This window comes from Tursiops truncatus, chromosome 8 (assembly GCF_011762595.2).
Source record: "Tursiops truncatus isolate mTurTru1 chromosome 8, mTurTru1.mat.Y, whole genome shotgun sequence".
NCBI lineage: Eukaryota > Metazoa > Chordata > Mammalia > Artiodactyla > Delphinidae > Tursiops > Tursiops truncatus.
Window position 1 is genome coordinate 106,034,989 of NC_047041.1, and position 12,902 is coordinate 106,047,890.

Consider the following 12,902-nt stretch of genomic DNA (forward strand, 5'->3'; position numbering starts at 1 on the left):
AAAGTGTTTTCCACCTGCAGTGTGGCCGAGGCTGGTTTGGGACAAGACTGGAGTATAATTACTGCACGGCGTCTGCCCGCCCGGATCCCCGGGGCCAGCAAGCAAACCGGCTGAGGAGCCGGCCACGGGCCCACGCGTGCACGCTGACCCTCACATTTGTGTTCCGTGGCCCCGTGGCGGTGTCTTCCCAGCTCTGTCGGGAGCCCACCTCTCAGCCTCAGTCCCCCAGAGGGCTTTGGTTTCCCCATGGACGGCTCCCCGGAAAGGGGCCTGTGCTGTCTTCATCCAGCCGCACGCCAAGCCTTCCCCGGCCCCGGCCATCGCTGCACTCCTGACGCCAGGCTTGTCTCTTCAGGACTCGGTGCTGCAAACGGTAGTACTTCACGTTTGTTGGTGCTGCTGCTCTAAACCCTCTGTGAGCCTCGACTCCACGATAACCCTACGACGGGTGCTGCCATCAGCCTGTTACAGACGAGGAAACCGAGGCACTGAGTAGGTGCGTGGCTGGTCTCCCCGCCGGCTACACCTGTGCTCTTATCACGGGCCCCTGTGCCGTGTTGTCAGTGATCATAGCAGGAGGAGAGGGCAGCCTGACGTCCGGGTGTGTCGGTCAGGGTTCTCTGGTGTATGTATCTGTAGACGTATAATCTATACGTAATAAACACGTATATATAGAGAGAGAGAGAGAAAGAGACTTATGATAAGGAATTGGTTCGGGGCTTCCCTGGTGGCGTAGTGGTTGAGAGTCTGCCTGCCGATGCAGGGGACACGGGTTCGTGCCCCGGTCCGGGAAGATCCCACGTGCCGCGGAGCGGCTGGGCCCGTGAGCCATGGCCGCTGAGCCTGCACGTCCGGAGCCTGTGCTCCACAGCGGGAGAGGCCACGACAGTGAGAGGCCCGCGTACCGCAAAAGAAAAAAAAAAAAAGGAATCGGTTCGTACCGTCACGCAGGCTGCACAGCCTGAAGATCTGCGGGTGGTCGCAAGCTGGAGACCCGGGGGCACTGGTGGTTTAGTTCCGCTCCAAACGCCAGCGGACTCGAGACCGAGGAAACGAGCGGATGCTTCAGTTCAGGTCTGAAGGCAGAAAAAATCCAACACCCCGGTCCGAAGGCATCAGGCAGGAGAAATGCCCTTAGTCGGGGGGGGGGCTCAGCCTTCGGTGCTATTTACGCCTTCAGGTGATTGGACAAGGCCCGCCCCGCCCACACCGCGGGGAGCCGCAGCGCGGGGAGCCACGTGCTCCACCGAGTCCACCGATGCGGAGGCTCAGCCTCATCCAGAAACACCTTCCCAGACACACCCAGGATCGTGTTTGACCAAATGTCTGAGCCCCCATGTGGCCCAGTCAAGTGGATGCATAAAATTAACCAGGTGCCCTCCTTGTGACCTCCTTGGTCTCAGAAACGAGGTGCCCACAGCCAACCCTGGGCTGCCGCGAGCCTGGGCATCAGGGAGCCTGGACGCCCCAGCCAGGCCCCCAGTCTCCGGCTCGATGCTGTACAGCATGGTGGGTGGGGAGACGTTGCCCGTCCCCGGGGGTCCAGGCTTTCTGGGTCCTCGGTGCCCCTCTCTCTGGTGGGGGAGGGCCCCGAGGCCAGGCCGAGCTGGTGGACACCGTGCGGGGATTACGCTCTGTCGATGTCCCAGAACCAGCCTTGGGCACAGTCCGGCTGGGGTGTGCTTTGCGCGACTTGTGGGAAAAGCGGGCATTGGATTTCCGTGGACCTCACGCACCCAAGAGCACAGGACCAGGGGCTGCTGAGAGTGGGTCCTGCGAGATCAGGCCCTCACCTCCCCTGAGCGAGCCAGCGTGCACCCCCGACCCAGCGCTGAGCAGCCGGGGGCCAGGCTGGCTGGCATTTAAGGTGACCCACCAGCGAGCCTGTGAAGGTGGCACGTGAGTGAGGGCGCCTCTTCTTGGCAAGAGGCAGGGTTTCTCCGCACTCAGAACCGGCCCGGGTCAGCCGGGCTGGGGTAGGAAGGAGGAGACGGAGGCTGCACCCCCCCACCCGATGAGGCTGAGATCCTGGTGTTCGTGTGGGGTCCTGAGCAGGTTTGGGGGCGCCCTGCCGCGCCGTGCTTCAGCGTTCTCAGCCAGCAGGCGGGGCGGCCACCTCCCTGCAGGAGCTACAGTGATGCCTGCTCAGGTGTGGCCAAGGTGCTGGATGAGGGGCGCCCGACCCAATTCCAGGGACGCTGCAGGGCTGGGGCACGGGCAGGGGCTGGGGGAGAGGAAGACTTTGCTGCACCCACACCTCTGGATCCCACCACCATGACCTCTGTGGGAGACCTGAGCCTTTTCGGGGGCGGGGGCCCCCCACCCAAGTTGGGGGGCCACATTGCTGAGTCTCTTAGGGAGCTTCTAGGTGCTTTCAGGAGCCCCCCCGCCTCCGCACACGCTCTGCCTTTTCCTGGGCTGTGGGCGCCGCAACTCCCCTTCCCCAGAGGGCGGTTGTCTGAGCCCCGCATGAGCCCGGCCCTGCCTGGAGCTCACACCATCGATCACCCGAGGGACACAGAGGAGAGCTGGGCTGTGTGTGCCCTTCCCAGGTGGCACCGCTCCCCGGTGGCACGGCCCTGGCCCTTCACAGAGCATTCCTTTGGGCCACCCCTTGCTGAGACGCGCAGGGCAGAGCCCAGCAGTCTGACCAAGGAGGGCCCGCTGGAATCATCCCCTCCCTTTTTCTGGGGGCCTCACTCTGGGTTAACACAGTCCGAGATGGTGGGTGTTGCTTAGGGAACCTGGGCCAGATTCTCCCCTGCGGAGGGAGATCCTTGACAGAGATGCCCTGAGGTAGAGCCCTGGCTGTGCCCATTCCCGCCCTGCACCGCCGAGGGCCAGTGCCCCCCTCCGGGGACCCCCAGCAGGCTTCGGCCCCACCCATCCGCTGGCAGCCCTCCTGGCCTGTCTCCTTCTGTTTACTGGACGACTGCGCCTCCAGGGGCCGCGGCTCCTACCTACCTAGTTTTCAGGCCCTCTCAGCGCCCGCCCCAGGGCCACCAGGACAGGAGCAGCTGCAGAAGGTCCCATGGGGGGAGCACGGGTGGGCAGGGGGAGAGGCTGAGGCTGGAGGGGTCTGGAGGAGAGTGCAGGCTCACTCGAGCCCCCAGAATCCTCTCAGGGTCGGCGATGACCCACCACTTCCCCTCTTCTCCCAACCCCCTCCATGCCCCTCCCTGCCTGCTGGGAGGGAGGCTGGGCCACAGCAGCCCCTGGCCCACTTTGTTCTCCTTTTCTTATTGGAATTTCTTATTGGAATTTCCCTCCCAGGCTCGGCCCTGCAATGAGGGAAGATGGGCGGGTGGCCATCTGTGGCCGAGTGACCCCCAGGGCAGCCGCCTAACTGCTGTCCGTCAGCCACCACCACCCAGGCAGGCAGCGGCCTGGGGGGTGTCTCCCGGGCGAGGGGGCACGCAGAGCAGAAGCCCCGCTGGGAGAGCCAGGCCACAGGGGATGTCCGGGAGACATCAGCACCCCTGGGAGAGCCCCGCAGTGTGCGGAGGACTTCATGTCAGCAGCCAGCCCCGCGGCACGGGCAGTGCCTCGGGCGTGAGGTCACCCCGGGGGCCCAGATCCAGCTGCCTGGTTCAGATGCTGGACCTGAGGGTGGGCAGCCCCAACCCTTGACCCTCGGCAAGCCCCTCTCCTGGGGGGCTCCTGCCTCCCCTCCCCGTCGTCCTCCCCGCTGCCCTGCACTCCCGCCTGGTTGCACAGCACCCGTCCTCTCACCGCCCCCTCCCCGTCCCAGAGCACTGCGACCAGGATGCAGTTTGCATCAGAAACTCAAACTCTCATTTGGGACAGGTGGGCGGGCAGGGTCTGGGTAGGACAGGGTGGGGTCAGGCCTGCAGCGGGGACCACATCCGATCAGGCCACAGTGGCCCGGGCTTCCCAGAACTGGGCGGCAGTGGCCTGATGCAGAGGAAGTGGCAAGTGGGCGGTGCCCAGGCCAGCCGATCGTGGTACTGAGTGTGCCAGTTGGCCCCGTGTCGGTCAGGAAGCCAGGTGGGCGGGCGCCAGGGCCTGGCCCTACCCGCGGCCATGTGATCTGGCTGAGTCAGCCGAGAACACCCAGGCAAGGCCTCGAGCAGGGCAGGCCGCTTCCTGCCCCTCTCCGCAGGGCTCAGGCACCCCGAGGTGGCCTGTCTGGGAGCTGTCTCTCTGGGGGAGACCCGGCTCCCACCACCTCCCCCAGGATGCTGTACCCCGCTTCCTTTCTGCCCCTGCCCTCAGCCATCTTCAAGGTGCACGGGGACTGGGGGCGTAAAGCTCTGCCACCTCGCGGGGACCCGGGCACGGTTCAAGCCACTGGACCTCAGGCTGGTCTTTTCTGCTCTCGGGGCCTCTTTAAAATGAGATCTGCTACCCTCAGCTCTCCGATATCATAAGAATCATATCAGATGGAATAATACCTATGAAAGGGCCTGGGACGCGTCAGGGGTCCATCAGCACAGGTCCGAAGTTCTGAACACCGGTCTGGACCCGTCAGGGATGCGCCCACAGGCCACAGTGCGCTGAAGGGGCCGCTGCTCCCATGGGGGCTGCTCAGGCTGCCCAGTTTGAGCCCAGATGCCAGGTCCAGCTGGGGGACGGTAGCCGGGACATGTTTCTGGACCTCATGAGGGGCCTCCTGGCAGGGACTTCATGGCCACTAGCCTTGGGACCTTAGCAAGTGTCTGGAAGGCAAACGTGTGGTGTTGACATGATGGCTGCTGTACTTTAACTGATGGCTGCTGTCCTTCCCTGGGATCTGCTGACCTGTCCACTGGGTGTGCAGACAGAGAGCCAAGCGGGTGGGTTCACGAGGCTTCATCCCTGAGCTTATCTGTGATCTCAGAGCATTTTTCCCCTCGCCTTTTACGATCCGTTTTGTTCAAGCAGAAGTGAGTGCACTGTGAGTGCAGGCATGTTGGCGGTGGCCGGGCTGCCAGCGCCTGCTACTCCTGCGCCCACCAATTAACAGAGGAGCCCCCCGTGGCCCGAGCCGCACCTCCCCTGCCCAGGAACTCTTGCCCTCCTGCCCTCTAGCACAGTTAGGCCAGTTGTGACACTCAGCCACTGGTGAGAAAGCTAACCAGGCAGCCAGGAACTCACACTGGGTTCACCGTCTCGGCCTCTGCAGGGGACTTTGCCACCCCCACTCAGAGGAGCCCCCCCTTTACAAATAGGGGCTCAGAGACGAGCATGGCCAGCTGAGGCCACACAGCCAGTCCCACAGGCAGGACTGGACCTTTTCCCAGGCTCAGAATTGTCCCCCCCACCTCCGCGCCTGCAGGTGGGATGCGAAGTGAGTCCAAGATTCTGTTGGATTCCTTCTCAGAGCCTCAGCCCTTCCCACCGAGAGCTGCAGGCGGCTCTGCGGATTCTGGCCCCAGATAAGCGGGCTGGGCATCCTGTCTATGCTCGCAGATAAGGCACAGAAGACCTTTCCTTACAAAGATCACATTGTTCTGGCCCGAAGGTGGGCCTCTGGTGGTGGAGGGAGGGGACAGTGTTTAGAGGCAAATAACTGCTCGGAAGGCAGCTTCCAGTGGGGGAGGGGAGGGGCAGGGTGCAGGCACCCAGGTGGGGCAGGGTGGGCTCTGTGCAGCTCTCCAGGCCTTGATGTTGGCCAGGCGGCCTTGTTTAGGGACAGAGAGCTTGTCACCTACCAGGTGCCCGAGCAAGTGCTGGAGCTCAGGGACATGGGGCTGGCCCGGGCGGGGCCGAGCCTGACCTATACCCCGTCTACTCTGGGCCAGCACCACGTGGGACCCGTCTGCCCCCGACGCTGGGGGGCCTTCGTGCCCCAGAAGGGAAACGGAAGCCGAGGAGCCAGCTCAGGCCGTGCGGGGTGAGGGCGGCCAAGCCGGAAGTCGGAGCTGCCTCCCGTCCTGGGCTCCCTTATCTGTCCCCCTCATCTCCCAGGTGGCCCGGGAGTGGCAGTGGGGCAGGAGGAAGTGGGGAGCCCTAAGGAAGCAGACCAGGAGGCTCCTGCGGTTGACAGGAAGACTCCTGAGCCGGGGTAGAGCTTGAAGTTCAGCTTGTCCGGCCCCTGCTGCCGGGCAGGGCTGCACCCAGACACCACCCGTGGATACGTCCCGCCTGCGGCTGCAGGACCCTAATGGCTCCTGGCAGTGATGTTTCACTCGAGGCCCCCATGGCGCCCATCAGCCCGGGCCTTCTGCATCCTTGGGGTGCAGGCGGGGCACAGGAGTCTGGGGCAGGCTGCAAGGAGGCTGCTGGGACGCAGAGGACACCGGGGAGGCGGGTCCATCCCTGGATGCCTGGACAGCCACTACCTTGCCCAGAGCAGGGCTGCAGGAGGGGCCCCTGCCCTCCTTGCTCTGGGCCCCCAGGGCTACTCCCTGACCCGCGACAGCCCTGACCCCTCGCAAGCCCCCTTGCCAGCGTGAGCTGATTCATTCTGGAAATGCTGCATCGGCCCTACGGGTGCCCGGCCTGAGTGGGTATCCAGGGGTTCAGGCAGTCGAGGAATCAGCTGGGATGTGCCCCACGGCGGAAGCCCAGCCCGGCGGGGAGTTAACGCATGGACTGAACTAAGACACGAGGGGTGTGTGCCTCGGGCCCCAAGACGGGCAGACGTGCTGCCCCCGAGAGGGCTAGGGTCAGGGTTCCTTCCCTCTGCGGGGACCAGCCGGGAGGAGGAGTGGTGGGAGGCCAGCCCTGCCTGTCCTGGAGCTTCTCGGGCCAAGGGGTGGGCCCGCCTAGACGCCTGCCTCCATGGGAAGGAGCTTGCTCAGACGGACAAACCTGGCGGTCCCAGGGGCGGGGGGCTTGTCCCCAGGGGCACGTGTGCCTCCAGGGCTGGGATTCCTGCTTGCTGGGTGGGCCGCGAGGGCTCCGGCAGCAAACCACAGCCCGCCGTCCCCCAGAGGTACCACCACTGCCAGGGCCTGCAGGAAGCTGACCACACCTGCGCCCTCAACCCTGCGGGTCAGCGTGGGCACCGCCGCCACGCCTTCCCAAGCCCCGGGGCTGGCTTGGTCTTGGGTCTGAGCAGGGGCTGCAGCGGCTTCCCTGCTGAGCTCAGGCCTGCAAAGCCCTCCCCCGAGGCTTGGCCAGGGCTGGGCAGTCCCAGGCCACAGACCTTCTCCCCAGCCGCTGCCCCTCCTCCCGATTCCTGAGCTCCCCCTTAGGGGGCCCGGGGGCCTCTGGGCTGGGGGCCCCCTCTTGCTGAAACACCCGAGGCTCCCGCACAGGGATGTCAGGGCCCCTCACGCTCAGGCCCCCTCACGTGCTGTGTCGGGGGCCGTCTCACCGTGTCAGGGTGCCCTTGGGCTCCTTCCTCCAGACCCTACAGTGTCCCCTCAGACACCTGGACTTCATAATAACGAGGGCCAGGTGAAGCCACGGCAGCCTCATTTATGGCAGCGGGGGAAGAATGTAGGCAACTGTAGGCCGAGGGCGAGCTGTGTACGGGCAAGCGTCACCCCAGTAACCAAGTGTAACGGAGCCCCAGTAACCAAGGGTAACGGAGGGCTGTTACTGTGGTCGGGGTACAGGCCAGCCGTCAGAGGTTGGGGAGGCCAGTGAGGGCAAGGCACATGGTGGCCCGAGATGTCTCAGGCGGGCAGAATCCAGGCTCCAAGGGCCCAGGGCTGGGCCCAGAGACAGCGTGCCCTGAGCCCTTGGGCAGCTGGAGCCCAGGCCAGGACAGAGGGAGATAGCTGCCCGCCGCGGGTGTGGTCCCTGGTTGCTGGCTCAGCCTGGGAGTCTACTTCCTCATCCGCCTCCCTCCCTCCTCTCTCCATCCTCATGGACTGGCTCCCATCCTCACGGGTCTGTGCTCCCTGGGCTACGAGCCTTCAGCTTTCCCTGTGAGGTGCAGAGCAGCAGACAAGGTCATGGTCAGCCCAGCATCGGGCTGACGGTCCTCCCAGCTTGGAGCCTCCAAGGGTCCGCAGACCCGCCAGGTGCCGGATTCCTCCTGCCTCCTGCCAGTGCCTGGAGGGCAGGGCCTCAGTCCTCGGCCGCACCAGGCATGGCAGGAGGCCTAGGACAGGAACCTCACCAGGGTTACCGTGAAAATCGGCCCCCAAGCTGACGCTGGCCAGAGGTTCCTCCCCTAACCCGCAGAGGAGGGACGAAGCCCAGGGGCGTTTGCTCCGCTGCCTTCATTCACCCCAGGCTCTGGGGTCCCCAAGCCCTGGAGCGGAGTGGCGCCCACGCCCGCTGCAAGTCCCTGCTCCCGGCCCTGGGGAGACTCAGCAAACGGGAGGGACAGTGCTGTCCCCTTTCCTGGAACTTGCATCCTGGGGTGGAAGAAAGTTGACACAGAAGAAGGCATGTAGGAGCAACGGTCCAGCGACTTGGACTGTTCCACGGGGATGTGGCATTGTGCGAGACAGAGGGGTGGCAACCTTCTGGGAAGGGACATTTGAGCGGAGAGTGGAATTTGAGAAGGACCCAGCCACACGGACGGACGGAGATGTGGGCGAGGGCGTTCGGTGGCGGGGGACGTCAGAGCAGAGGCCCCAGTGGGCACTGGCTTAGCGTGTTCAAGGAACATAACGGGGGCCAGTGTGTCTGGGGCAAGTGGGTGACAGAGCCAGGCAGGGAATGAGGTGGGAGGAGCGGGCAGGGGTCCTGACGGCCTGGAAAACAGGGACAAGGAGACAGAGGCCGGACTGTGTTCTAAACACAGTGTGGAGCCTCTGGCGAGAGGGGCCCTGGATTTAGCTCTGAAATGAACGAAGCAGCATCTCTCCCTCCTTGACCCCAAACGAGATCAGAGACAGCAGCCAGGGGTGGGCATTGGGAAGGCCGAGGGGCTGCGTGTACACCCTGAGGCCTTGCCGAAGGAGAGGGGCCACCTCGCTGTCCGAGTGGGTCAGAGGGGGGCCTTTGGGGGCCCGCGCCTGCTCTGGGGTGTCAGGACACAGAGGGGGTATCCACGGGTGCCCGCCGGCACTGCACTCGGATCTGTGGGGGTCTGTTCTGGACCAGCTGTTCAGCCATTTGGATGTCACCTCTGATGTACCTGATTATTGGGCAAATAGGAAGGAAGGGGGGAAGGGAAATCAGGCTGCTCTTCTGAGAAGAGAGATTCACGGAGGAGGGAGGGGAGAGAGTTTGGACGGATGGATCGATGGATCGATGGATGGTTAAATGATTGGATGTTTGGATGGATGGATGGGTGGCTAGGCGGTTAGATGGATGGACAGATAGGCAGGTGGGAAGATGGGTGGCTGGCTAGCTGGATGGATGGATGGATGGAAAGGAGGGAGGGAAGGTGGAACGGAGGATGGTATATATGAGCAGATGGTGGGGCTCACAGACTAATGAGTCCCACTGGCCGCTGGTGGTTAGCTGTGCTGGGGGAGGAGAAAGGCAGCCAGTGACCTCTGTGCCCTCCCCACCCTGCCCTGGTAGAGCCGGGGTGCATGGCCAGATGGGGGAGCTGAGATGTGTGGGCAGGAGCCCCTCTCCCTGCCCCAAGTTTGCAAGACTCAACCCCTAAGAGACATGCAGCTCCAGGTGAGGAAGGCCTACCTGTGTCATCCCTCCTCACGCGTCCTGGGGCCTCCAGGGCAGGAGCGGGTCTGACTCACCGCGGCTGCCAGCCAGGTGCTTGGAAGATCTCAGCTACATGAGGAAGACGCGGCGGACCTCCTCTCAGGTGCTGGCTCCCTGGCCTGAGACACGCCTGGGGAGTCAGTGAGCGAGCACTGAGACTCTGCAAGCAGGGGCTGGGCTTCCAGACTCCCGCCCGCTCCTCCCCACAGTGGGTTTGCTAGAAGCTAAGCTGAACTGGTGAGAGGGGGGGACTCGGGCCAGGATTGAGAGTCAGCCTACTTGACTCAAACACAGCCGTTGCCAATGAACAACTGTGCGACCTGGGGCCCCAAATCCCAACCTCTCTGAAACCAGTTTCCCCCTCTGTGAAATGGCAGAGGTGACAAGCTTAGCCAGGTGACACGGTAGTGATTAGGAAGGGTGGGGCCCCTGGGCCCACTGCAGCCTTGGAGCCCCCCCACTCTGACCCCTGGGCAGGGAACACAGAGGAGTTTCCGGGGCTGCCGACGGAACCCTGGGCCACCCTGCCTACTCCTGAAGCCCTGCCCGGGTCCACTCGCCCACCTGTCACAGCAGGAAAGGCTCTGTGTTTCTGCTGCCCTGCCCAGGAAGGCCCAGGGCCAGGGGAGAAAGCGGGAACTTTGTCCTGGGCTTGGCAGGAGGCCACCGGCCCACCCGGGAGGCGGCAGGAGGCACCCCTGGGCCTTTAGAAATCGGTCACTGGGCCTTTACGCAGCTCGTCCTCAGGGAGTGGAAAGAACCCAGGATTCCGAGCCGGAGTTCCTGCTCTGCCAACATCGGCCAGGCCGTGACCACAAGGCGAGGCCATCAGCTCTTGGAGCCATGATTTTCGCATCCATAAAATGGGCCGACGTCGGTGGCGGGGTGCCGTGCACTGGGAACTGCTTGCCCCAGCCCCACGCAGGGCGGGGCTGCGAGGGGGCAGGAGACAGAGGGAGCTGCCTCTTTCCTGATCTGGGCAGACCGGGGCAGCGGCAGGGCTTGGGAGGGCGCGGCAGGCACCTGAAGGACTGGCCGTCGGGCTCCCCGGGGGCCGCTGCTTCCTTTGGGACCGGACGCTGGTTTGGGCAGTGCTGTGGGGCAGGAAGTGATGTCTTGGGTGGAGCGTGGGTTCGGGTGCACCTCACCGTAAGCACGCCTGCACTGCCTCTCCGAGTTAAGGCGCTTTGGGTGCAGGGATCGGAAACCCAGCCGGGAGCTGAAGCCGGGGAGGGCAGGAGGCGGGGTCTCGAGGCGCCCTTAGGTGGGATGGGCAGGCCAGGTTCAGGGACGGCCCCAGCCCCATGCCAGCTCCCCCGGGGGCTCTGTGGCCACCTGTCTGGGCAGCCCTTGGCCCCCTCCCCTGCGTGCACCAGTCGCTGTCTTCCCACCACGGAGCTCCATCCCCTAGCGGGGGAAGTCTGATGGCCCGGCATGGGTCAGGGGCCCACCTCAGCTCCACTTCACCGTGTCCAAGGTCCTCCAGAGCCGACTTAGTGCCGGGCCTGGGGGCAGGGGGTCCTGCCACAGCTGTGGCAGCCAAACCTCCCGCGGGGCCGGTCCGGGCCTGGCCTCTGCCATGGGCCCTGGAAAGCCTGAGCTTGGCCGTGAAGCCTTCCCTGGGTGACCCGCAGGCCCCTCGGGCCCTCATCCCATTTCTGAGACGTCCCCTGAGTGGGGACCTGACTGTAAGACACGGTGGCCCCGGCCACTCGGCCCTGGCTCTCTGGCGGGTCTCTGGTCCCCTTGCCAGGGCGGGTGGAGGATACCCCCTCCAGGCCCCAGGCTGCCCCAGCCTCGGCGTGAGGCGTGACCAGTACTCTCCCCTCCTTCCTTCCAGAAGCCCCCCAGTGCCCACGCCATGAAGGAGGAGGCCTTTCTGCGACGACGCTTCTCACTGTGTCCGCCCTCCTCCACCCCTCAGAAAGTCGACCCCCGGAAACTCAGCCGCAACCTGCTCCTGGGTGGAGAGAATGAGCTCGACTCTCTGGGTCCAGGTCAGCGTCCACATGGGAACCCGGTCACCTGGCACGTGGGCCATGGGTGGGGACAGCCAAGCCTGGGCCCTCCTCAGCTTTGAAGCCCAGCTGTGTGGCCTCAGGCAGGTCCCTTTCCCTCTCTGTGCTGTCCGGGTTGGGGAGGGAGGGCGTCGGCCTTGCTCTGCTCACACCCCAGCCCCTGGTGCCTCCCGGTCAGGATGGCTCTCCCCTAGTCATTGCTTCTCCACTTCCTGCAAGGACCTGGCAATAAACCACCAGCCACAGGGAGCTGGTGGGAGTGGCCCGTCAGGCGGCCTCAGGCCTCCTCTGAGACCATGGCCTCTTCTTCCTGCCCGTGAACCTGAGCTTTAGAAACCCGCTTCAAAACAAACAGAGCTATATGGAATCTAAAAAAAAAAAAAAAAATGGTTCTGAAGAACCTAGGGGCAGGACAGGAATAAAGATGCAGATGTAAAGAATGGACTTGAGGACACGGGGAGGGGGAAGGGTAAGCTGGGACAAAGTGAGAGAGTAACATTTACATATATACACTGCCAAATGTAAAACAGATAGCTAGTGGGAAGCAGCCTCACGGCACAGGGAGAGCAGCTCGGTCGTTTGTGACCACCTAGAGGGGTGGGATAGGGAGGGTGGGAGGGAGATGCAAAGAGGGAGGAGATACGGGGATGTATGTATACGTATAGCTGATTCACTTTGTGATACAGCAGAAATTAATACTCCATTGTAAAGCAATTATACTCCAATAACGATGTTTAAAAAAAAAAAAAACGGAGCCGGGCACGGGCAGCCGCTCCCCCCAGGGTCGAATCCAGACACCTCACGCCCCCCCACCCGCTCAAGCGAGCTGCAGAGGAAGCCTGCTGGGAGGGGCGCGGGGACAGTGTCCGGCCACCTCCCTCCGAGGGCCCAGCACTGGGGAGCAATGGAATTCCAGCCAGCGGATTTGGGGCGTGGGGGAAAGCCAGGCGAGGTCTGGGTACCCTGAACTGAAAACAGGGGGCCTGTCTTACAGACCCCAGAGGGTGTGCCACACCAGCGCCCAGGGCACCCGGGCTTCTCCCAGCGGTGACACCCCCTCATGACGCTGACTGGTGCTCATTAGCTCTCTGGTCCCGCAGCCACCGCCTGGGCTGGCTTCCTGCCCCGCCCAGGCCACCCGTGCCGGTGCCCGTGCCTCGCCTGCCACACACTGGGCAGCGGCGGAGGGGCTGCCCGGCAGCCACGCCCCGGTCCTCATGCCGGCCACTCTCTTGCAGGGAAGGACATGGAGCCCAACAGCCCATCGCCGCCCAGAGATGAAGGGCCCCCGACCCCAGGCTCTGCCACGAAGGTGCCACCGGTAGGAGCCCGGCTGTGGGAGGACCCAAGGCAGGGAGCCTG

General features: G+C 64.1%; 1 protein-coding gene across 12 annotated transcripts in view; it reads left to right on the forward strand.

Annotated features, from left to right (window-relative positions):
• Window positions 1–12,902, forward strand: part of OSBPL5 (oxysterol binding protein like 5) — a 65,586-nt gene that overhangs the window by 26,417 nt on the left and 26,267 nt on the right. For 5 of the 12 annotated variants that reach the window (XM_033861380.2, XM_033861379.2, XM_033861375.2 and 2 more), the window contains exons 2-3: window positions 11,363–11,519; window positions 12,779–12,861. The exons of 1 other annotated variant lie outside the window; for it this stretch is intronic. In XM_033861380.2, the coding sequence (XP_033717271.1) occupies window positions 11,384–11,519; window positions 12,779–12,861 (219 nt within the window). In that variant the 5' untranslated portion in view covers window positions 11,363–11,383. Of the gene's footprint in view, window positions 1–11,362; window positions 11,520–12,778; window positions 12,862–12,902 lie in introns of those variants that run through there. 6 more of the 12 variants (XM_073809329.1, XM_073809330.1, XM_073809328.1 and 3 more) reach the window with 5 other exon arrangements.